Source organism: Balearica regulorum, chromosome 5 (assembly GCF_011004875.1).
Source record: "Balearica regulorum gibbericeps isolate bBalReg1 chromosome 5, bBalReg1.pri, whole genome shotgun sequence".
NCBI lineage: Eukaryota > Metazoa > Chordata > Aves > Gruiformes > Gruidae > Balearica > Balearica regulorum.
Genome location: NC_046188.1, coordinates 53,755,575 through 53,781,561, shown reverse-complemented (window position 1 = coordinate 53,781,561; position 25,987 = coordinate 53,755,575). Strand labels below are relative to the sequence as shown.

Genomic DNA, 25,987 nt, shown 5'->3' with positions numbered 1-25,987 from the left:
CTCACTCCTCCCCCTCGGGATGGGGGGGAGAATCAGAAGAGTAAGAGTGAGAAAACTCATGGGCTGAGATAAAGACGGTTTAATAGGTAAAGCAAAAGCTGTGCGCGCAAGCAAAGCAAAACAAAGAATTCGTTCACCACTTCCCATGGGCAGGCAGGTGTTCAGCCATCTCCAGGAAAGCAGGGCTCTGTCACACATAACGGTGACTTGGGAAGACAAATGCCATCACTCCAAATGCCGCTGCCCCCTTCCCCAAGCTCCTTATAAACAGGGCATGACATCATACGGTATGGAATATCCCCTTGGTTAGTTGGGGTCAGCTGTCCTGCTTGTGTCCCCTCCCAGCTCCTTGTGCACCCCCAGCCATCCCGCTGGCAGGGCAGTGTGAGAAGCAGCAAAGGCCTTGGCTCTGTGGAAGCACTGCTCAGCAATAGGTCCATATAACAAAAACATCTCTATCTTTTCAACACTGCTTCCAGCACAAATCCAAACATAGCCCCACACTAGCTACTATGAAGAAAATTAACCCTCTCAGCTGAAACCAGGACAGTGTCAAAACATGCACTGCCTGCGTTGTTGCAAAACAGTCTCTGAGGCTGCTCTAGGGCTCTCCCTCCATGCTCTCACAGCCACCCCTACCATCCCACCTGGTGCTACGTCTCCCAGCAGACAGGGTTGATGCTTGCTGCCGGTTGCTCAGCCTTCCAGAAGAGGAGATACACACTTAAGAAAAAAAAAAATCCCTTTTCACCCCAATATAGCATTTTACTAAAAGAGAGAACTGCAAAGACACTTCACGTGAAAGTTGCAGGCCGTGTGCGATCCGACCGTGTATTCAAAGCAGCTTCTGACCTTACCTGCCTTCGGCTGTGCTGGCAGAGATCTCCTGCATGGAGCATCTACCACATCTGGCTGCATTTCTAGAGAATTATATAGCCAGCTGCTTTTGCAAACACGTTGCTTCAGCATCTGGTTAAAAAAAAAAAAAGGCTATTAACTATTTCTTTAAAAAGTATTTCCTATGTCTGCAGCTCAGAAACACAGCTTCACCCTGGCAGAAAATGGCTTCCTTACCACCCCAGCACCGCAAAGGTCCACCCAAATTTGCCAACTTATAAGACTTCAGAAGAACTTGCTCAGCAGTATCTCCTTTAGGAGCATGCTGCAGGCATGAATCAGAGCTGCACAGCAAAGGGGCTATTGAAGGAGGAAGTTATATTTTGATGGCAGTGGGAACTCAGTCAATAGGGCAGGAAATAGCAAAACAGTTTGGAGCCAAGCCAGCACACCACGAGGCTGAAAGATTCCCACTCTGCGCACCACCGAATCCCTCTAGAGAGCCAGTCAACTGCTTAACCTGTGCTTTTCACAAGTGCTCTGAGCTCCTCAGGTTTTTTTCCAGGTACTGAAAAACCCAATTTGCAGAAGCCCTGAGCATCCTCAGCTGCTGTGCAAAGCTATGCCCTGTTCACCTGCAGTTCTGCGCAAGTACGTTGAAAAAGCAGCATCTGGCACTCTCAGAGCAGGCACTGGGAAAGCTCCCCTGGCTTGTAAGCAAGCTGTGGTCAGGCCACCCACAGGCACGCAGTGAGCCCCACATAAAGCCTCAGGGAAAATTAATGTTCACGCTGGAAGTGCAGGACCTGAGCAGTGTGTGGGCAATGAAGGATGGAGAGGAGCACAAAGGTTTCTTGCTGCTGCCAGGGGCTGATGTTCCCCAGCCCCGTAGGTGATCACCTGGCCTTAGGTTACTCCCCCTCCCCATGTCCTCAGATAGAGCTGGGGGTTTGTCTAAAATAAAAGGAAAAGGGTAATACATGTGCACAAGCTAATGCATACCCGTAGAGAGGCCAAACTGTGATTGCCTAGGTGACCTTAGCAGAACTAATTGATAATTGCTGGAGCTTAATTGATAACTAATTGGAGCCAATTCACAATTAAATATCTAACTTTGCACTTTTGGTCTCTCTTTAACAGTTCATTTTTGCTCTTGCCTATGCCTACGTGAATAGGGATTTCTTTCCTACCAGAGTTTGAGTGTTGACATGCTTGTAACAGTCAGCTTCTACTTGTGCAAGCCCCAGGAAGGCTCTGCAGGTGTTTCTGAGCCTGGCTGCTGGCTTTGCATCCCTGCTGCTCAGCTCCATGCTCTTATCCTGACAAAATCTCTCTCTTGCTCTTCTCAACACTGGGTAAATCTCAGCAGCGCTTACAAATAGGTTCCTAGGGTTTTGCTCTGGTTGCATAAGAGCTGTAATTTACCCATAGAGAACAGCAAGTTAGGGACTGGTAAGTGCAAGCATATTGACTGCAGGACAGGGATTTTTTTGTTGGCACAGCTTGACACCTGCCTGCCTCGCAGCTTCCACCCAGCCATCCCTGGGTGCTGCTGTTTCTACAACTGCAAACAAAATGGTAATGCTGCGCTTTTCTGCCACAGATTTCCAAAAACTGAGGAGTAGAAGATATCTGCTTTCCTGCTCCTGAAAATGAGAGGGAGATGCCATCGCAGGGCAGCAGGAGCCCTGCTGCTACACACAGCACGAGCTCTGGTGGAAGAGCGTGTCCAGCCAGGCACTGCTCTGCCACCCGCTCATTAAAGGTGCTGCTCCTTGCAGGGGAACTCCAGCAGTGGGTGAAATGGGAACAAAGATCATGAGATGGCCAGCGTGTACATACGGAGCAAGGTTTGCTTTTTTTAAATTATAGTTTGTTGGAGTATTTTGTACCAAAAAAACCCCCCCTAAACCCCACGGCTGGCTATCAGAGGAAGAAAGAGAACTTCCAGCTCCCTAGGACAAGAAATTGCACACTTCCAGTCTGCTACTTATGGGGAAGAAGAAATGATGACTCTCCAGGTGCATTATCACCTTGTGAGATGGTTTGGTGAAAGTCATGTTCTCATCCCTGCCTCAAGCATCAGAAATCATTACAGAGGTGTGAAAACAGCAGCTACATACGTGCACCTATATGGCCAATGCTGGACAGATGCCTCACTCCTTCTGATGAAGTTTCAGTGATCACAAGTGATTCAAGGGAAATGAGAGCTGGAGGAGGGGGATATGATAGACTTTCAAGTTTCTTTATTATATATATGCTACTCCTGTTCATAATCATCCCTTTACATTTAAAATTGACCTGGGAAGAAGGAGCAACTAAAGCTTTAGCAGTTCTGGTGGTGAAGGTTTAAAAGAGATCTTTTCTACTAGTTGCTGAGGATTAAGCAGGAAACCCACACCAATAACACAGACTCCACTGATTTGCACAATCTCCAATGGTTTTTTTGATATGGCAGAACATCATCAGCTGTCCAGCCAACACAGAGCAGTGGGCAAGACCTGACTATGTAGTGTTTAGCAAGTGAAACCATAGAGATTTCTTTCATATAAATATTCTAGTCTTTATTGCTTAAACAAGTCCTTAAGACTTTTTCCTGCTCCTGCTTGCATTACTCCTTGCGAGGTACCTGCGTGCTGCCCCAGCAGCTGGTTGAGAGTAGGATGAGGCTGATGAGAAGCTCTGTTTCCTCCAAAGAACCAACACTATCCTCTCCCTCTTGGGTGCTAAGGCACGCTGCTGGGACAGGCGAGCACCAGCTGCCTGGGGAATATCTCTTCCCAGCGCTGAAAGAATTACTGAAGGCTCTCCACGATGCAACCCCCTGAGCAATGCAGGCAGCCTCATGCACGGCAGAAAAAGAGAAGGAATGACAGCCTTTTGCAAGAAATTCGTCTTTATTGAAGCAACCATGAGTCACATGAGCTGCCAGCTGGCCTGAGGAATAACAATAGCAGTGGCCTGGACAATAGCAGCTGGAGCTCACAAGGGAGATTGTCTCTCTCCAGAAAGCGAGATACTCAGTAGTGTGTACATATACACACACACACACACACATAAGTGAATCTTTCCCCACTGCTAGAAAGTGGATATGTTGGCAAGTGCGTATCACCACTAAATCCCTGCAAGAGAGAGACGTGTTGGTGACTGCCAAGAGGTAGCTTGAGCAATACTCTGGAGCAGTTTGAACTTGATCCTGCTTCCAGTGAAGTCAATGGTGAAGCCCCGTTGGTTCCAAGGGAGCAGGATGAGGAGCGATAGCCCTTTCCCCTCCCCAACACAATTCTTTCCAGCGCAAGACATTTGCAGCCACGTTAAAATGCTAACCAGGTGCTGTAGTCAGTACTGCTGTTCTTGTACGTGTAGCAGCCTCTGCCTGAGGGCCAGGACCTGTCCTGAACATCAGCATGGAGGTTTCCACGTTTAATCTCAATAAGCAATTCCTACTTACTGTTTTTCTTGGCTAAAAGCCACAACGAAGGAGAGGGGTGAAGGCTGCTGTTGGTTCAACAGACATTTCACACAGCCATATAGTTTACAGCAGGTTTTCCAGCAGATGCTAAATCTAGTGCAATGCTAGGTTTCAGCTCAGAAGTGGCTCTGCCCCCTCGCAACAAGGGCAAAGCACATCAGGGAGCCATCGTTCGAGTGCCGATTTCTCCATGTGATTGAGGCTTTTTAAATTTCTGTTTATTATTGATAAGGTGAAGTAAAGAGGATGTGGGGCTGGACATTGTATTGTTTGACTTGGCTGGAGATCAGTCCCATTCTCTTATAGATTTAAGCTTCGGTCCTGTGTGTATGTGTAATGTCAAAGTCCTTCTGTAATGCACAGCAGCGTGGTGAGTTCATGAAGCTAGATAAACACAGAGATAAGGCTGGAAGTTGAACAAGCCCCTGTGAAATCAGTGTGGCATCAAGCTCTAAGAGGTTGACTAAATCCTAAGAATTAAAAAATAATGGCGTATTGCATTAGCAAGGAGGAATACCAGAGGCATATGTCCTTATGCTGGTCATTTGTTTCAAAGCTCATGCACTACTTTGTGATTTTTTTGCCTGATCTCTACCAAAAGCTCTGAAATCTGGTAATATCTGAAAACAGGGGGCAACTAGTCAATGATTGTTGGATGCCTACATACTTGAGCATGATCAGAAACGTGCCCAAAGTCAATCATTACAAGCATCCAGGCTAGGAGAGCACATTTCCCATCAGCAATGATACACTTTGTGTCCATGTATTTGCTGATAGCACAAGATCGGTCCTGGGCTGTGATCCAAAGCAATCTTCCTAGAAACATTGCATCTTTGCGGGTCACAGGGAACTGCTCGGATGATAGTGCAAGAGAAGTCTGGTTTAACGCTGTGATTTTTGCTGGGCTTTTCTCTCCATTTGTGTCCTAAGGGGCTCTTTGTGTCTTGCTTTCGGAGCTAGAGCCCGTAGGTCCCCAGGCGAGGCGATCTGCATCTCCAAGTCCAGGTGTGTATCTCAGTCCTTGTCTGTTTTCGGCAAAGGTGTGGGACTGCTCTTCTGCAGAGCATTGTCCACTCTGATCGGCTTGGAAATGCGTAACAGCTAGTAGTGCAGGAAGGGGACAAGTGTGACACACGTCCCGCTGCCTGACCCGATGCAACGCCTTCCCGGGGGATTTGGTGAGCGACTTCAGACATCTTCCTGTGCCAAGAGCTGGCTCTACCTGGTAGGGATGCCCAGGCGGCGGGTTTCTACCTCTCTCGCAGGATGTATTTGCCTTTCCGGTCCAGGTTGCTGCTGAAGTGGATGGAGAACCAAAGGAATGAAGTCAGGATCATCCCATAAACCTGAAAGGAAATAAATGAGATGGGCACACAATTACATGCTGAACTGGTTACGATGCTCCATCTGTGCAAATAAGTGATCATAAATGTTGCCTCTTAGTCCGCTTGGTACTTCTGAATTTATGTATTGGAATGTCACATTTTTCTTAAGAGAGCTGTTTTCCAGTAAAATTCCACATGGGAGGAAAAAAATACTCAACACATGGCTAAAACATCTGATTGGAATTAGCACAATATGGCTCAAACCCCATCCTAAAAATACCAAGAAATGAGATGAAACTAGGAAATTCAGATTTCAAATTCCTGCCACAAAACATTCCTCTATGCAAACAAACCTATCTTTCACATGATAATAGCCTTTTGTAAAGATAACATAGGGAGAAAAAAAAAACCCAAACACCAAAATCCACAAACCTCATGTATCGTTTGGAGCAAAAAACCCAACAAAACAAAAAACCCTAACAAAACCCAAACCCCACCCCATGCACATGCACAGTTGTGGACAGTATCCTTCCTCTGTATTGTGATATTCTGCCTGGCATAACACACATCAGGATTTGCACAGGCAATGTATCAAAGGTAAGGCTGCTGTGGGAAGGATAACAAGGGCTGTAACAACTTGCTCTTTCCTAAAAGTCTGCCTTAACATGCAAGCGTCTTTGCTTGCAGCTTGATCTGGGGACACATATGTATTGTTGGCCAAGGGACAGTGACATCAGAGCAGCTATAGCCCTCGTTGCTGCACCTTGCATCCTGCCATCACAACAGCGAACCGTGCAGTGAGATTTCCTCTAGCACGCGCTTCAAAGACAGCTGCCTTATCTGGGTATAGCATCAAGCTGTGTAAAAAAGATACATATAATAAAAACACTCCTGCTTTTATCTGAATATAGGTGTAGTGAAATTCCTCCTATACCCAACAAAAATTAGAAAGTGATACAAAATATTCACACATGACTTCACATCTACAGCTCCATAGCAATCCTAATTTACTACTAGCAGTATAAAATACAAAAGTGTATATTCCTTTGGGTTTTAGTTAGATGGAGAAGAGTCTTCTAACCCATAGTTGTGCCAAGGCAGACACAAGTAGTAAAACAATCTCCAAATACACATTCAGTCAGGAAAGGTTGCCCCACCTGGGAAGCAGCATGGCGATATCACAGCAGACCCTCCCTTCATGGTGAAGAAACTACTCTCCTGGTGTGTACTCTTTTCTGGTGTGCTTTACCACACGTGCAGGGCCCTCGTGTAGAGGTAATTACAGTGATACACCTCTGACAAGCAGTGGGTGGGCATATAAGCAGGCTTGTTTTAATTAGCAATGCTCTCCAGCTCTGAAAGGACCGTCCCCATGCAGCCACTGACCCCCTCACAGCTGAAAGACACGCTCATCTTGCAGCATTTCATTTTTTCTTTTGTTGTCTCCCAAATAAGACTCACAAATTCAGAACAGAGCCTTTCTCCACAAGCCATCCTCTGAAGATGATCCTACCCCTCCTCCATAAGAGCCTCCTTCAAAGATGGTACCTGGGAGCACAGGCAACACGCTCTGCTCCTCTTCTTTACAGCTTGCTCCTTACAAGCCGTGCTTCACCCACCCACCACCCGAGATGCACCTTACCAGGTTCATTAGTGGTCATTAATAGGATGAGACCTTCCCTTTCCACACAGCTCTCCAGCTCCACTGCTGGTGCTCAGGAGCTTTCAAGACTTTCCAGCTCCAGCTGCACAAAGTAACTTCCCAGGCTGAGCTGAGTGGCAGCCAGTGAGCACTGGGCAAGGAGAGGCAGCAAGTTTCCTAAAATATGGAGCTTTCACTGCATCTCCATTTCCACAATTGCTGCTGTCTTCCCACCTGATCCGCAAGCCCTGCACCAGGCGATATGGCCTCTTGCTTGCAGGAGATGTGCAGGCAAACCTAGGTGGATGAAATGCAAATGCTGCTGCAGCCTTCTCCCTGTTCCCTGCTCCCAGCTGCCGTGCCTAGTTTGGGCAGAAAAAACATGCAGCGAGCCTATTCCTGCAGGAAAACCCTGCCATCCATCAGCCTGGCTAAGACAGGTCCTGGCCCTTTCCTAATTTCCACAGTGGAGTCCACCACCACTTGGTTCTCTGCTGCCTCTCCAAAATCACCCAAAATCCTAGCTTCTGAGGGCTAATTTAGGATATGCTTTCCCCAGTGCGGCTTGCCTCTTGGGACCAAAATGTGAAGGAACAGACATAGCTACCATGAAGCCGATGGTGATGCCCAGGAGTGTGGAGACAAAGTCTGTGTGCTTCTTCAGGAAGTCCTGGATCTTCCGCAGGCAGTCCTAGGAGGACAGAGACACACCTTGCAGCACAGCATCATCTCAGTGGGGGGCTTCATCCCCCCCCCGCCCCCGCAACAGCACCTGCCACAACCCCAGATAGAAAGGGAAAGAAGAGGGGGATGCAGCACTGCACAGCTGGGCTACTCCATGGGCAGATCTCCTTTTTTTCTGCTGCTTGCTGCAGCTTGGGAAAACAAACAGCTGCGGTGTATTTTCTATTACTACAACACCCCTACAATTTTCTTGGTATGGTGCATTTTGGACTGAGGGGGATGTATTTGCACACAGGTAAAGGTGGTGACACACAAGCTTTTTTTCTTTCCGCCCACTGGAAAATGGAAAGAGGGAAATGAAAAGATGGAAAAGCAGGGCACACCATAATGCTAAATACGTTCCCCAAAGATACTAATGAACAGCTCAATTTTGCAAGGTGTCGCAAGCATTAATATGCATTAGCCTTAAGCATGCCAGCGGCCCCACGGAAATCCAGGAGGTGTTAGCTAAGAGAGCCATTTCAAGAATGCAAGAGCATGCCCTTGATGAAGTGATTTGCCAAGTGAGGTAAGAGCTCTCAAAGCCAAGAGTGAATGTACTGCAGCTACCAAACGCTGCGGTTCCCTGAGTTGCAAAATGCTTCCTCCCATCCACCATCCGCTCACAACCAGAGGAAATGCAAACCATTAACCAGGAAGGAACAGTCGCCCACATGGTGCCAGGTTTTGTTCTGCTCTCCCTTTCTGCTCTTTGAGCAGAGTTCAACCCTGCTTCAAGACGTAACGTTCCCAGAGGCAGTGCTTTGAAACGCTGCCCCATGGGCTGACACGCGCCTGCACATCACGGCAGCCTGTTAGCACTTGACATCTTTGCTTAACAATGTTTTTGTATAGCTGTAGCAACATGGTTTTGTTTTTCCTAGGGACAACATACATATTGATGCTGGCGACATTAGCTACTTCAGCTGATTTGGCTGCTCCAGTGGAAGAAAAATAATCGTACAATAGATTTGCTCAGGGAATATGATGTCTATGTGGCAGCTTCAGTGCAGAGGCAGTCTAATCCTCGTGGCTTCTCCATCAACCTCATTGAGATACTGCAAAGAGGAAGAACGAAGCATACTTGATGAAGCTACTACTGGGCATCATCATCCTGCTTCACGGGTTTCTCATTTTAATACCTATTTAATGCCTCGGGAAAAAAGAATTACAACAAATTCCACATATGCTGTTAGTGAGACGTTTTAAGCCTCAGAAACTAGTGTCATGTGGAAAAGTCCAACAGTTCCTTTCAGCTCAGATACATGCCTATGACATCTCACACTCTGCACACACAGGAGACAAAGAGAAAGCTGGAGGCAAGTGACAGGCTGCAAACAGAAGCATTTTGAATACTTTGTGGAGCTGCAAAGGAAACCACATCTGCAGGTCTGAGACCTGCTTATCCACTGGGACTCCTCCAGTGAGTCAGATGTCTCCTTACTGAAACAACAAAACCCCAGCAAAACAAACCCCAACCCATAGTAACCCCAAACCATGAAAAAGCCACAATTCTCACTAACAAACACTAGTGAGGTTTTAACCGTTAGCGAGTAGCAGCACACCCCTGCTGTGGGGTGGAAGAAACCTTTCCCTTACCTGTCCCGTGTCGTGCACCTCGCCAGGTGGGCACGTCGTGCGCTCGACATTGGTCGTGTCCCCAAATGGAGAGTGCTTCCCACAGCACAGGAACTGGAAGAGAGGGAGAGGTCTGCCAGCCGCCCGCCGGGGCTCTTCCCTCGCCGCCAGCTGCTGCGGCAGGAGGTGCTGCATGGCGATGGACCACCCTTCCTCCCTGCCACCCCGGGCAGGGCTATACAACCAGGGCTGCAAGGAGCGAAGCACGTAGATGTGCGATCAACAACTGCAGCAATGGAGGTTAAATTCAGAGGAGGTGGATGGATCTGGCCCCAGACTTGCCCACGCTCCTCCAGGACTGCTGCCTGGGGTTGGGGCCAAGCCCTACCACCACAGTCACACCAGCTCTCACAGTGGCTGCTCTGGAAAACCCAGGGATAAACAGACTCATGTTCCTAGTGTTTGTTATAGGCTAGGGGGGTCCCCAGAAACACCCACCGTGAAGCTGGTTTCTTATAGCCAGGGTGAACTGGCCAGATTGGAGCTCTAGCAGAAAGAAAAGAAAAGAAAACGAGTAGAAGGACTGTTTCTCCATCAGTTAAAGTGGCTGAAATAAGCAACTGATGAAGCAGGGTATTGTGCCTGGTTCTCCTTGCCAAGGGGGACTCTGGGTGTGCTGTCCTACAACCCCACAGAGCAAGTACCACCATCGTTGCAGTGAGAAACATTTGCTCTTTTCTGTGTTTTGAGAAGCATGGATGAAAGGCATTTGGAAAGTACTTGTTACAATGACTTAAGAAAACACAGAAGGATGAAGGGAGTTGTGTGGGAGGTGTCTGGAAACATGTGAGCAGAGCTGACCTTCTCGTCCAGCCCTGCTGCATACCATGAACTCACTACCCAAACAAGCCCTGCTGAGTGAGGAAACTGCATCTCTTTTACTCAGCAGGGACTTTGGAGTTTCTCACCGTGGGGGGACATCCTCACTCATTTCCTGTGGCTTTGAGGACAAGCATCTTCCCTGTGCTCTAGGTAGCCACCCTTTCCTACCTACTGCACTATGGAGAAGTCCCCTGCACCAAGAGCATCCTGGGTGGTGGTTTTGGGGAACTTACCAGCAGCCACCATCATTGCAAGAGTCCACGTAGCCTCCAGTCCTCATCAGCCATAGGCTTAGGGGTAGACAGAAATAGAATCATAGAATCATTTAGGTTGGAAAAGACCCTTAAGATCAAGTCCAACCATAAACCTAGTACTACCAAGTCCACCACTAAAGCATGTCCCTAAGCACCACATCTACACAGCTTTTGAATACCAAGAATGGTGACTCAACCACTTCCCTCGGCAGCCTGTTCCAGTGCTTGACAACCCTTTCAGTGAAGAATTTTTTCCTAATATCCAATCTAAACCTCCCCTGGCACAAGTTGAGGCCATTTCCTCTTGTCCTATCGCTCGTTACCTGGGAAGACAGACCAACACCCACCTCACTACTACCTCCCGTCAGGTAGTTGTAGAGTACAATAAGGTCTCCCCTCAGCCTCCTTTTCTCCAGGCTTAACAACCCCAGTTCCCTCAGCTGCTCCTCTAGACCCTTTACCAGCTTCGTTGCTTCTTCTTTGGACACGGTCCAGCACCTCAGTGTCCTTCTTGTAGTGAGGGGCTCAAAACTGAACACAGCACTCAAGGTGTGGCCTCACCAGTGCTGAGTACAGGGGGATGGTCACTTCCCTAGTCCTGCTGGCCACACTATTTCTGATACAAGCCAGGATGCTGTTGGCCTTCTTGGCCACCTGGGCACACTGCTGGCTCATATTCAGCCGGCTGTCAACCAAGACCCCCAGGTCCTTTTCCGCCAGGCAGCTTTCCAGCCACTCTTCCCCAAGCCTGTAGCGTTGCCTGGGGTTGTTGTGACCCAAGTGCAGGACCCAGCACTGAGCCTTGTTGAACCTCATACAATTGGCCCATGGATCCAGCCTGTCCAGACCCTTCTGTAGAGCCTTCCTGCCCTCAAGCAGATCAACACTCCCACCCAAGTCCAAATACTTCTGCTGGACGATATGGAATTTTCCCCCCTCTCTCTACCTGACTGGGAACACCAGAGAGGTGCATATCCACTTTCTCCTACCACGGAGAGGGAGTATGGCCAAGGGCCTGCTGAGACAGAAAACATATATCAACTATGGTATGGAAGCTTTGAAGATAGCCCTTTCCTCCTGTTGATAATCTGGTTGGTCAAACCTAGGAAAGGAAGAGTAGGAAGGGAAGAGAAGACTTTGCAGCAGGCTGGAGGACCTGGTTCCCAAGGGAAAACGTCATGAAGCAGAGCACAAGTGACAGCCCCAGCCTGCTGAAACCATCAGGAAGATACCTCAGAGCAACGTTTTCTGCAAAGGCTGAAAGACAACTTACTGCTTCGTGGATGGCAGTCAGCTCGTGCCTCCTGAAGTTGGAGGCATTCCTCCTCACTTCCTCGTACACAAAATCGTACACATCCATCATGCTGTCTTCCACCTGCAATGAAAGCAGAGATCTGTATGTGCAAACCATTGACTGCAGACATCTCTGGAGGGAAATATGCTCCTCTTGCATCCCCCCAGAAGCTCTCCAGGTATAGCAAGACAAGCAGTGCAGCTATTAAATGACCACCACACAGCAGCAGGAGCTGGTGTATGACCCACCATGCACCAAGGGGCACCTATGACATGGTGAGTCCCACAAGAGAGGCTGTGATATGGCATGTGTACCACCTTCTGTTATGCATGGACTCATCAGCACCATGCTGGGGTGTCATCATCTGACAGCTGGAGCTTTTGGCCAGGTTTGGATTTAGTGTCAGAGAAGAACTCATGCTTGTGACCATTGTGCCTCTACATTCCTCTGCCAGGCAGGGATGACATCATCTCCCTGTCCTGATGGAGGTCTGTGAGGACAGGCACACATGACCATGAGGTGCTAAAATACAAAAGCAAGAGGACGTCAGATAGCTGGTGTTGTCCCAGTGACAGAACAGTTCCTTTGCATAGAGCCAAAAAAATAATGGAGTGTTTCAGTGGTGAATCAGACCCTAGATATTTACCAAACATGTGAGAACTCACAGCTTGACAGGTCCCAGCCAACTCCCGCTCGGGTTTCAAAGGAAAGAAATATGACAATTGCCTTCAGTGCCTGGAGTCAAAACTTTATTTCTTCCTTTTGTCTTCCTTCACTTCCCCACCAGCATCGATCCGAGCAGGTCTGCAGGCAGCACTTGGCTTTCAGAAGGGAAAATCAATTGGCAATACAGATGGAGTGGGTGGCCGCATGGGAATGGTCAAGCACTCCTGGAGTGGAGCCATCTCTCAGCGAGGCTTTTCAGCTCAGTCTTAAGGGGCTGAGCTTGGAAATCAGGAGGAAAAAACCCAATGTCACGTGCTCAGGGGTGAAATTAATCAAGGCAATTACAGCCATTACTGCAATATTGCTCTACCCCACCCAGCTGTCCAAAATGAAAACAACTAATGGAGGCTGATAACCAGTGAGGAAGAGAGGGAGGTTGAGAAGATTACTTGTATCTGACTCAGCTCCTTGTCACCAGGAACAGAGTTTAAAGGCTCACATTAGAAGATATTCCATAACTATCAACATGGCATAGAAGTGGAGGGGCTTGAGAGTTTCTCTGTGTTTATTTGCAGGAAAGCTGCCATATCCCCAGGATGCTCCATCACCCATCACGGGTCAACCAGTTGGTGAGGCAGGAGTAATCCAGCTTTAACAAGAGAGGTCTGATGGCGGATGGGGCACAGCTATTCCAAGCCAAGGAAAAAGTCCTCCATAGCAAAGTCTGCGATGTTGAGGTGTCCCACAGAGATGAGGAGGGAGGATGCTCATTTTGTCACCCCCATGTATCAGAGTGCATTGACCGGGATGGACACAGCAGTAGGACAAAACCGCTAGCACACTTGTGCATCATCCTTTCCCTGAGCAAACCTTAAACACCAACAAAAAGCAAAACATCCAAGATATTCTAACTTCTTGTGGGTCACGAAATAACTTTCCAGCAGCACCAATTAAATAAATAGATTCAATAAAAACAGTATCCATTTCCACTGAAGAATTAGATTAAGAATAATGAAAAAAGAATAATCTTTTGACCTCCTCTTGTGGCCTCGTGCTGCTGAGGAAGGGAGCAAGAGTAGAGCAGCTGCCTTCTTAAGCCAAGAGATTATTACCTTTTGAATATCCCAACCTCAGTATAAGATGTGGGAATAAAAACTATTTTGTGTTGTGACAACATACATATGTATCTTAGTAAGATAATGGTGCTGCATGTGCAATTTTTGCCTTTTCAGGATGCTGAGCTTCCCTCCAAAAGGCCTAAATTTGGATGACTGACTTAAAAAAATACTAAAAAATGGTTCAAGCAAGTTGCTAGGTTTAAGCAAGGGTTCAAGGGTTGAGAGCAATCCAGAAGTTTAACTACTTCTAAATGTCTACTGAACATGAAATGTTGGGACAGGTAGTTTTAAGCCCTCTGCCTTGCCTGGGCACATTCCCCAAAAATCTCATGAAAACTGGCAGAAATGTCCTTTGACTGCAGTGGTTTTTGGGCCAGATCTGGCTGTTTACTTTACAACTGTATCCAACTTAAACCAAGGTAAGATGAGATTGTCCAGTGATGTTTCATCTGCAAAGACCATCACAGGCTCCCTAGCAGCAGAGCAGGCTCTGACCATGCCACAAAACCCAATTCACCATGCAGAAAAGTCAATGCTCATTAGTGTTTTGTCCTGATAATAAACCTCAGGGTCCAACTGAGGCTGATGTCCTCCTCAGCAGCTTCTCAGGTGGTCGTTCTGCACTAAGCAACCTAGGAGGAGGGCACGTGAGCTGCCCAGATGTTGGCAGCTGCTGGCTGCTGCCCATAGCCTGCGGCAGCTGCCAGACTGGTGAACTCCTGCTGGCCACATGAAACCATGAGAAGATTGATTTGATCAGGAGAGGTCCTGCCTGACGCAGTGGTGCACGTTTACACTTTCCTCACTATTTTAGGTACCATGCGATGATATTAAACATTGACACTAAGGCTCTTTGAAGGATAAGAGTGGATAGGAAAGAATTGAAGGAACAAGATGCCCATAACAAAATTATGGCGGAAAATTATTCCAACTGTTAGAAAAAATAAGGGAAGAAACCATGAGCAGTCACTGTTTCACAGCCATCTTGACTACAGTGATGGTGATGATGATGAGGGTAATCTCCAGGTGCATAACGACTACTAAAGACTTCAAGTGTACCCTGTTTCTGAGCTTGTTTGTGAGCTGACTTCTCGGTTATTTACTGATTTTTTTTTTTTAATCATTTTGTGAACCAGCCTCCAAGAACTGAAAGCACAAGGGATTAAATGCAAAATGTTTTATAGCAATAATTTCCTTTTAGAATGTGTGTCTGGGCAAGCCTAAGAATATAATTTGCTGATTAGTCGTTCTCAGCATTTCTATCTAGCAATTATATCTAGCATTTATTATCTGAACATGCTATGCAGATCCTAGTAAGGGAATATGAAACTACAAAACCATTTTTTAAAAGAGTGAATTGACTGTAGTTCCTCCACATCATCTTTCTGATCTTAACTAGGATCATTTGATTTTGGAGGGGAAAATTGCTGTCTTCAAACAACGCAGCGGTCTGTTTTCAAATATTATTGCAGAGAGCTTTCTCATTTAAATATTTCAGAGATAAGTATAAAGTACTAAATCTCAGTATTTGTCACTGGCTGTTTCCTTTTGTGCAGAAGACCGTGCCACAGAGCATACAAGAGGTCTAGTTTAATAAGAGGAGACATACAAGAGCAAAAGATTGCACTAATGAACCATCATCTTTGCAACTTTTCTGCCTGGGATGGGGTTATGTTTGTACTTGGAGCTGCAGCCGAGCTCTGAAGCAACAGTCATGCATGGCAGCGTCTATCCAGCCCAAAATGGTGTGCTAACTCTTGCATGCCTAATGATGTAAAAAATAAAATCTGAAAGCATGAGACAAAGTCACCAGGTGGTTTCATGACCTATGCTTACTTGCAACATTATGTTATCCAGCAGATGCAAGTTCATCCTTCTATTTTCCTTTGATCTGGGACATAACACAGTGAAGAGCTAGACTGCAGCAGTGCTTTGTACTCAACTGCCACCCACAACAGGTTCCCATCGTACATTCCACTGACAGGCAATTTTCAGTCCATTGCCTCAAAATAACTTTCTTTTTCTGTTTCTTACACTGGGTGTTGGAGAGAAAAAAATATTACAAATAATCAGGGTGCTTTCTCACACAGTTAAGCAACAGGGTGCCGTTTGAGTGGTTATGCTGATCATGTTAATGACATGCTTCAAGAAAACCACAGCTGTGCCCCATCCTTTAACTCAGACAGTAGTTAGCAACTAATGGACTGATACAGAAAGGAGAAAGTCTGTCTGGGCTTATTTTTGAAAGGTCTTACACTCACCCCACACAAATACATCATTATGGTCAAGTGGATTTTCCTTTTCCTAGTGCTGTGCTGTGACCTGCTGCTGGAGGAGTATTTCTGGACTAAGGTCTCCCTTGCAAGGAGACTGCACCTGCAATGCTCGTCAGTAAAAACCACCAAGAGCTGAAGATGAAGCATCAGCTGGCTTTGGCTTAAGAAAAATCCCCAGGTTAAGCGATATGGGGGTCACACCTTGCAGTCATTCTTTTCCTGGAAGATGCTGGGTGAAATGTTCCAGCTCTAAATTAGTCAAATAATTGCTGCCTCCCATTTCTGTCCGCATGCCTAAATGCAACATTCATTCAGGGATGTTATCGATGGGTCGTTGGATAGAACAAATGGAAAATCACCACTAAGATTGATGCGGCTGACTCCAGCTGACTCAATAGAGTAGCATTTTTCACTTAAAGTAAAAGAAAGAAGGAATTTCGAGATTGTTTATCATCCTCTAAATCCTTTATCCCCCAAGAAGCAGAATTTATGGCTGCAAGAAGGCATTTACTCTAAGCCATTAGTGTTCTTGCCCTTGGCTATTAGAAATTAAAGCAAATTTCAGTCTCACTTCCATCAAGAGAAAAACTGACATTTTTTACTTGGGTTATTTATCAAGGATATTTTTTACCTGTAACTGGATTTGGAACAGAAAGATCAGACAAGGAGGTCAGCCTTCAGTTCCTGATCACTTTGCAAGCCAGAGGTGTCAATGAATCCCTCTCCCGCTGCCAGCAAATACCTGTGCTAGACACTTTGATGTATGTTGGAAAACTAATGTTGACTTGTACCACGAACAGTCTGAGACCTACTCAGTGAGCCATCTTTGCAACAGTCATTGGCCAAAAATCTCTCTGAAGAGCTGGAGCTCAAGGAGAATATAGCGAAAGAAGATGTCAGGATTGTCTCAAAGACAAGCCCACCTCTCTCTTTGCTGATTAACAGGAACGGTCTTGACACGGCAGAAGAGGAAGGCAAGCATGGCAAGCAGAAGGAAGATTCTCCTCTCCTGTGGCTCTTCATGCCTTTGACATACCAAACCAAGCACACATGCTGCAGCCTCAGAAGAAACTGCAGCCTCAGCACTTGATGTTCTTTCAGTGTTGCCAAGAGGGACTACTCACTAGTGTCACTCGGAAATATCCCTTCAGCAGCTGCTACTGCAGACTTCCTCGTTTAGCTATAAACTGCAAGTTAGTTAAGATGTAAAATTGCAATAAAGTGGTTAACTTACTCAAAATCCTTCTTTGTTCCAGTAAGAAAAACACTTCTGCATTTTGCTATCTGCACCTTCCCTTTCCTCCCTGGTGTGCAGGAATGCACGCGTTCACAGCATGGCAGGAAGGCGGCAGGGGGACAGGCAGGGGAGATGCAACTGCTTGGGTTTGGACACAGCAATGATGCAATAGAGATAAAACAGAAGAGGAAAAACTGCTCCGGGTGCCTTAGCCAGGTTGCAGAGTAACTCTCACCACGTGGATCGAGCACATGGTAAGATGGGTTCAACCAGGCCTTCATTGCCATATCTAACACAGCCATTACAACTTTCTGTAACTTTATACTTCCTTAATAGTATGTCAGCTGCCCTCCTCTCCAGCCTTCCTGAAACCAGTCCATCGAGGCTGCAGAAATCCAGCCAGCACTGCAAACCAGAGCGGCCTTTGAAAGTCCCCCATGGAAAACTGCACAAGATAAGAAGGTGCTGCTACCCCTCTGACTGCTGGTGGTTTCTGGAGACAGCTGATGTGAGAAGATCCAGATGAGGCTTTTAGCTAAATGTTTTTTACCTTTTCTTTCCAATATCTACATATAGATATATATTTTAAAAAAATAATATGCACTTCCCCCCACTTTCTGGTATCACAAGAGGACCAGGCGAACCCTGACCATCTTTTGGTCCATCACTGAGGAACTACAGAGGAGAGAAAGCAAAAACCATCTTGGAACAAAAAAGTTCAGGAAAAGTGAAGCCTTACAAAGCTGTTTCTCTCCAGTCCCAGTGCTTCCATCAGGTCCTTGCACAAAACATTAAAAACAGGAGAAAGCGCTGAGCTGTTATACTGCGCACATCCTCCTCCTCATTTCCCATCTCCACACCCCAAAACAACAGCAAAAGTCTAGCTGTATGGGAGCTATACATCCCGCTCAGCCAGCGGGCAGGAGGACACCAGAGCCTCATGCTCTACCAACCCCTAAGGCCACCTCTGCCCTACACGGATGCAGCCAGGAGCATCCCTTTGGGACTGTGCCAGAGCACCAGATGGTTTATAGGGAAGTGCAGAAAACCCAGGCATGCAGTTAATCAACACCAATAAGTTTTCCCCCTAAATCCTCCAGATCTGGGGCTGCACCCCTTGTGAGTGACACCAGTCTCAGTATTTCAGTCCATTTTATAACAGAACTGCAAAACCAACAGGCTGCCACGAGCCGACACCGATCCTTTGTGCTCCCATCATTCAGACATGTGGCCTGGCAATTCATGAACCTCCCAACGTCATGGTCAAATTATCTCAGTCATCCCCCCTCTCTCAACCGCAGTACTTTGAAACCAGTGCCAGGCAAGACTGCTTCCCAACAGAAAATATCAAAAAACATTGAAAACAGTTTTATCTTAAAAAAAGTTGTGTCAGCAATAGAGCTAATCCCAGGGCAGCACTGTTACCTCCGAGCCGGTGGTGGCTGCCCTGCTGCAGTGAGCATGCTACAGCCGCGTGAAGGTTGGACGTGCCACGGTGGCGGTGACCATCCGAGCAGCCTCAGGTACCATGGCTAACGCTGCCGGAGACGGGAGGTCCAGCTAACACTCCGCCACGGAAAGCAGCAGAAATGGGGCCGCGCGGGTTCAGCGTCAGGGCAGCGATAAATTATAAAACTCACGAGTGCAAATGCCTGTGTGGCACATCAGATAAAGGACGGCAGAGTCTCGCTGGGGGGAGCGGGCCGTTATTGTATGATGAGAACATAAACACTAGGAAAGAGTCATGATATTTAAAAGGACTAAGGAAGGGGGAGGGGGTTTCCCCTTTTTTGTTTTTTCCTTAGACTTCAGAGACAGTGAAAAGCTCAGTGCTTACTTTAAAAAGTGATTGTGCCTGGCAGAATAACAAGAGCAGGGGAGACATCAGATTATTCAGTGTTTTGTCAGCCAAATCACTGCTTTTTGAAAGCACTCTTGAAAGACCCTCATGAGCACTACAATCCTGATCCAGACCTACTGAATCAGAAAACAAAAGGAAACTACCTGTATGCTTCAGGTCTGGTTTCAGAAAACACCTGAAGACACCTTCAGCTTGTGTTTAAGTCCCATTAAAATCTCTAGGACTTAAGCCTGCCTTTAAGCGCCGCCTTCAGATGAGACGTACTGGACCCTGTAGGAGTTTGTCCCAACACACACCACTAGCGGGACCAACAGAAACAAACACACCCTGGAAAAACCACAGACTTGGTTTTGCCACTGGAGGACCTCTACAATCCTGCTTAAGAAATTACCTGGGAAGTGCTGGGTCACCCCTCACACACTCACAGAAACAAGCAATGCATGTGCAAGGGCTGATTTTGTGCATGCAAAACCAGGATTTGCCTCTCGGGGAGCCAGGCAACTCTGCGTCTGGCTTTGCAAAGGTGCTGGTGAGGAGGAAGAGCTGCAGACAGGAGAAGACCAGCACTGATCCCATATGCAGGGAAGGAAGCAGAGAAGCTGCTGTTTTCACGAATGGGCTCCAGACGTAGCAATGTGTGTTGTTTAACAGCTGCAACTGTTAATTCCAGCTCTGCACCCCAGGCCCTGTTAGAAAATCACCACCTCAAAAGATACCACCTTGCTCACTAACAAAGCATAAAAAAACTCTGTTTCTCCTTCCCAGTACAAGGAGGGGAGAGCAAACAGGTTCCTTCAAAGAAAGTTTAAAGCAGAACAAGACTGCAGGAGAATCAGAGTGTGCATGAGTGGTTTGTGTTCCTCATCCCATTCGCATGCGGAGCCAAAAGCCACTGCTGAAACCTCCTTTTGAAATCACCCGGCAACTTGAGAGACCATTTGAAAATTAAGAAATCACCGTATCATTGCAGCCAGTGCAAATCCAAGCGACCTCTTCATCCAAAGGACATGGGAAATCCGGCCTTCATGCCAGAAGTACGGGGAACTATTCGCACCAGTTTCAATTTTTCCCCTGAGTTGGGAAATCATAATTTAATACATTTGAAGCTAACATTTACCTGCAAATGAATCTCTAATTAAAAAGCTCGTTCTGTTGCAAAACTTCTTTCATGTTGTGGCAACTGTATTTTTGCCGATCCACCCTGCCATCCTGACCAGGGCTACCGGAAGGATCTCCTAAGCTGCTGCAGAGAAGGGGAACAGCAGAGGATGATGTGACATTGAAACTCCACCAGCCTCTTTCACAATGAGGCCCAGAACAAAACCCCAAACCTTTTTTTGTGTTGGTTAGCAATGGTATCAAAAGTCTTTTATGCTGCAGCTCCAAGGCTGCCCTTTCCTCCAGCTTCTGCAAGTAGGTTTTTAAAGCAGCAGTTAATGGGCGAGAAGAGAAGGAAAGCTGGGGAGGAGGAGGAGGAACCAAAAGCCTTCCTCACCAGCTGTGCCAGATGTGGCATAAGTCTCTCTTACGTCCTTCTCTGCATCCCAGGTCCCAGCTGCGTTGGGCTGCACTGGGAATGACTAAGAGACCTCACCTAAACAGGCAGTAGTTTGTGGTAAAGGAGCTGCCATAAAAATAACTTTGGAAAACAAGACTCAGCTCTTCAGCTTCAGGAATCTGGACTTCCTAATGTGGCTGAAAACCATTTGAAAACCTCATAATTTCTGTGGTTACCACAGGTGTTGCATCAAAGGTGCTCATGTAGAGGTCATCCTCCCTGACCTCTCTTGTACTTCGTTATTCGTTTTGATTGCACCACTGGTGTCGATCCTCAAACAGGTTTGTGATGCTTTCCCACCAAGACCACATTTTGGCCAGACAGCCCATAGGGAGGGCAACCAAACGTGCTCCTCACACTTGTGGAGACCCTTGTCTGCACTAGGTCTGACATGGAAAGGGATCAGCTCTCAAGTGATTTGAGCCAGGCAGAAAAGCACACTAGAGTTTCACAGGGGCTTGGAGTCTAGGCTAGGGTGTTTCTGGAGCTGTGGGCTTGAGGGTGTGATGGGACAGAGGTGAAGGAGGAATGTTTGGCACAGCAAGTGAGGATGGGGCTCAGGAACAAGCTGAGCTAGAAAATACTGAAACATGAATGGCTCAGCACTACTGCTAGCAGGAGAAAAGGTCCTTCAACAACCTCCAGATTACAAATATTTTAATTTCAGATTTTCCTCCGAGCAGCTGACCTGCCCAAAGAAGTCTTCACGCTTCTACAAGTGACAGCAGCACCTTTTCTCTTGGCACCTTTGACTAAGAAGCAAAGTGTGTCTTTGTAAACTGGAGGCTGGCAAGACAGGGAGAGGATCTGGGATATTCCTCTGACTTATTTGTTCTTCCCCATTTTGTTCACCATTTTCTTTGCAGAACCTACCAAGCAAACATACTTTGAGAATGAGTAGTGTATTAGTTCCTCATTAAAAGTACTCTAACACAGACAGATGGATGCAAAGCAGCCTGACAAGATGGCATGGACGAGGCCTGGACCTCACAAAGCCTATTCATTGGCCACACAGATGGGTCAACAGAGCAGGAATAACTGCGTTGCTGAACAGAGGGATAAACCTTTTAGGGTAAAGCACGCTAAACCTCAGATCCATGATTTTTGCATGTCTGGTATATGTTATTTTAAGAATAAAGACAGGTGACATTGAGTTTATCTGTGATGCAGGTAACTTGAAACTAAAACACATGGCATCTGTTTGAAAGAATTTGTTCGGGAGCTACAGAACGTCACAAAAGCAGAAAAGAACGGGAAATGAGTCATATTTTGTTTACAGTGCCCCTGTCTGAAAATATCGAATATTTACAAATATCTCTTCTTTTTCTCCTGTCCTGCATAGCTCCTCTGTAAGAAGTACTATAAACAGGTCTCTAAAGGAATCACAAAGGCAAAAAGGACATCTTGCTTTCATCATGTTCAAACAACATTTCTATCTACTGCCTCTTCAAAATAACCATCAAAACAATTTTTCAACTGAAAATTGGGCTTTTGTATTTTAGATGATTTTCTGCAAGAAGGATCTGCTTTATGAAGGAAATTTAAATTTTTTTTTTTAATTTTTTTTTTTTTTATCAAGAACAGTAAACCACTAATAGCATCTGCCGTGGTTTGGTGCAGGAGGGACCTCCCAGCTCCAGGCTTGCAGAGGGAGGGGAGGGCTCCGCTTTCAGTGCTGCCTGCATTTGGCACCTCGCCCACGGGGAGGGAGAGGACCAGATCTACTGACACCAGCTCCCGGCTGGCATTTCCAAGCTGAACAGGCTGATTTTCTGTCTGGCTTTTCACTGGAAAGTCAATGTATTTTGCATGGGAAAAATGCAAATTTTTGTTTTAGCCATGAACACAAGGGCAGTAGCCCCTCGGTGCTGTCAGAGTCACTGATTCAGGCGTGTGTAATGGGCATGTTCATCCATATTCAGTTTTACATCCCCAAATTCTTTTCCTTTCTTGGTAGGAATTTTTCCCCCCATATCACCACAACTAACTATTTCTGAGAGTACCAACATGCAGTAGCCTGGGGAGGACACCATTTTTAATTTTGCTCTTTACTTTGAGAAAGTCAAACAAATGGCTCTATAATAAGACTTCATGAGTCTTCCCCCTGCTCCATTTGGTTTTCTGTGCCACTGCACTACCTGTCTTTCCGTCCTGGAGGGGCAGTCACATCTGCATTTCTCTCTCACATCTGTATTTCTCTTTCACATCTGCATTTTTCTCACTGGTGAGACAGGTTACGTTTCAAGCAAAACAAAATTTCCATATGTTTTGTAAGTGACACTCCTAATTAAATCTTTCCTCATTTATATTCTGTGTCTCTTCGCATTTTAGGAGGCAGAGAAACCCAAGATGATCTCTAATGGTGTTTTAATTTTTCTGTCTTCAGAAAGACTTTACCCAGAAAGTAAACATTTTACAAAACCCCCTCATTTTGCCTAGTGGAAACTGTTTCGCTTAAAGAAACCCAACCAACTACTAAAGCTAACCATAACACATGGGTGCATTTATGGGCAGGGCACTCAAAGCAAAAAACCAGGAAAATAATTTGAAGTACAACCCGATGTAGTGATTAAGAGATACAAGGAGAAAGTAATTCTTTAAATATTTTCAGCAGAATAAGTTTTGACAGGCACATCCCTGTATTTACCCAATATACAACTTTTTCTTGCAGCCTTTTTACACCCTTCTCCATGTTTGTGGATTAAAAAGTATAACTAAACAGTATATTTGGATAATGCAATTTCACAAGACCAACCAGACAAACTTTCTGTTGCCATTTTTCCTTTTCTATCAATCACAGCTTTTGTTTCAATCTCTCATTCTAAACGTCTGCAGAAGGAGGAAAGCGTGCTCAAGGCCTCCCTTCTGTATTGGACGTGAAACCAAAATTATTTCCATATTTCCAGTGTGAATATAACAAATTTGGAATGTTTTGCCTGAAACCAGGGAAAATACATAGAGAGGCTGCGGAAAGACTCTTTTTCATGGATGTCTCAGCTCTGATGATTGAATCTGCTTCAGCCAGCTAAGTGTAGAGATAAAAGGTGCTGTACCCTCAGCACTCACCCTAATGTTTCCAAGCAGCTGGACAAATTCAAGGTGGAAAAAACCACTGAGAGTATTAAAGGCAAAGGCACCAGCAGGTCCCACCAGCAGGGGCCTGAGCCACAAGCTGTTGGCATCTGAAAAAGCATTGCTTTGTGCTTGTTGGGTTTTTATGCTCCTACCTTGGCCAACAGTGGGTGTGCCTGTCTGAGAGCAGGGACCTTTGGTCTGATCCAGTGTAGCCATCTGTGCGTTTTGAAGGATTTTCAACTACTGTGGCCACTGGTCAGCTCTGGACAAACTTTCTAGAGAAGCAGAACCTTACCCCTCACCTTAACCTTGACTTTGCCTTTTAGACTTCTGCTTCCAGAAGGACTGGATTTTAATTTTTGCACAGGACACTGAACCATTATAGGACAGAGCTTCTTGTCCACAAGAAGTGCAATTGTCCTGGCATAGAATCATAGAATCTTAAGGCTGGAAAAGACCTCTAAGATGATCAGCCACCATGGGTTGAGTCTCTGGGGTTTTGATGGAATTGCACAGAATGAAATCTCATGGCCAGCCTTCTGACACACTGGTCTTTGAGCCCCCACACCATCTGTAACCCTAAAGAGATGAGCTGGCAGCATCAATGCCACCCTAATCCATCGGGATGATGTTTCACATCACTCATACCCTCATTGCTGGCCAGAACATTGCAGGTTGTGGCACGTGCCTGGGGCTGGGGAGGAGGAAAACAGAGATGGGGACTGGCCCTCTGCATGAAACATCTATCAAAGTCCCAAGCACTTATCTGAATTACTGTCAGATAATTTGGATACTTGCCTAAGATATAAGTGCTCTGCTTTCAAAAAAAAGAAGTAATGATTTTTTTTACACTCCTAAATCTCTTACATGAGTGCAGGGATGCAGGAAGGACTGAACAGCAACAAATTCCTCTGAATGTGAAGAGGAATAAATATACAAAAAGCAAATTATGTCAGATTAGGAAAGGGTTAAAAAGAAGTCTAAACTTCTTTAGGCTACTAAATATTAAGTTCAATTGCTGCTTTCCCCAGCGACCTGGCCCCAGGGGCATCCCAGACGTGGGGTAAGGGTACCCACTGCGATGTGCAGGGCTGTCCCTTAGCAACTTTGTATGCCTTGACTCGACCTCCCCAGCACCTTGCATCTCCCACACCATCCATCTACCACAGCACCAACAAGCTCTGGGCTAACAATTCAAGCCCCAGCTTTCTTGCAAATTTGACCGCATGCAATCTCTTTCTGGTCCAGCATGACAGCGACCCAAACCACCATTTTTCACCCTAGCGTTTTTACTGTACCACTGCTGCCTGTTAATAAACACATCTCCTTGGCGTTTCTCCTGGCTGTTGCCAGAGACAACCTGAACAGTCCCAACCTGCCACCACCTTTGAATAGAGGCTCCCAACTGATGTTAGCAGGAATTAGAGCTGGCTGGAAATGAGTTTTGAAAAGTCAAGCATCTCATTTAAAACAAACAAAACAAAACATCCCCTGCAAAAAAAAATAAAAAAAATCCCAAAGCTATTTAAAACAAGACTTGCATTTTGTTTTGCCTTCAGGACAAAGCGTTTGTCCTGCGTGAGGGTTTCCATGGCTTCTCCCTTCAGATGACCCCTTTGGAGAGGCAGCTGATGAAGGCGGCCCCGCTTTTGCAAAGGACGGATGGGACAGAGCATGCATCTGATAGACCTCGGCATGGACAGCTTAATTACCACCAGATGTCCCTTTTATGGGAGAAATAGTTGCTACAAAAAAATAAAATCTCTATCTGATGAGATGCTGGTGGTATTTCCTAGCAGCCGATGCTTACCTCTGTGCTGTGCGTGTATCTCCAGCAGGCAGCTGGGATCAATCCGTAGAAGGCCAGAGCAAAACAGAAAAATCCCTGAGGATAAAGAGGAAAAATCCCATCAGTTACAGCATAGGGAGAAAAATATCCATTTGAAAATACCATCGGGATGTCTTTAATATGCTTGTTTGAGCAAGTTTAGTTAGTTAGAGCTAAACATCCCTTTCTTTTAATATCCCTTATAATGCTGGTTACTTAAAAGAAATTAGATGGACAATAATCTGATTCTCTGTCAGGAGCCCTCTGATTACACTGTGGCAATTTGAAGGGGTTGACCAAAAAAGCACCTGGCAACCTGTGGAGCGGTTAACCTATTCTGCCCAAATTCCCTTTGGGGAAA

At 46.2% G+C, this 25,987-nt stretch overlaps 1 protein-coding gene across 4 annotated transcripts in view; it reads right to left on the bottom strand.

Annotated features, from left to right (window-relative positions):
* Positions 1-3,715: 3,715 nt before the first annotated feature.
* The window catches only part of TSPAN32 (tetraspanin 32), a 32,733-nt gene continuing 10,461 nt past the window's right edge, over positions 3,716-25,987 (bottom strand). For 2 of the 4 annotated variants that reach the window (XM_075754921.1, XM_075754923.1), the window contains 5 exons: positions 25,609-25,683; positions 11,987-12,088; positions 9,599-9,691; positions 7,884-7,967; positions 3,716-5,655 (listed from right to left, as the gene is read on the bottom strand). In XM_075754921.1, the coding sequence (XP_075611036.1) occupies positions 5,560-5,655; positions 7,884-7,967; positions 9,599-9,691; positions 11,987-12,088; positions 25,609-25,683 (450 nt within the window). In that variant the 3' untranslated portion in view covers positions 3,716-5,559. Of the gene's footprint in view, positions 5,656-7,848; positions 9,058-9,598; positions 9,692-11,986; positions 12,089-25,608; positions 25,684-25,987 lie in introns of those variants that run through there. The other 2 variants (XM_075754924.1, XM_075754925.1) reach the window with 2 other exon arrangements.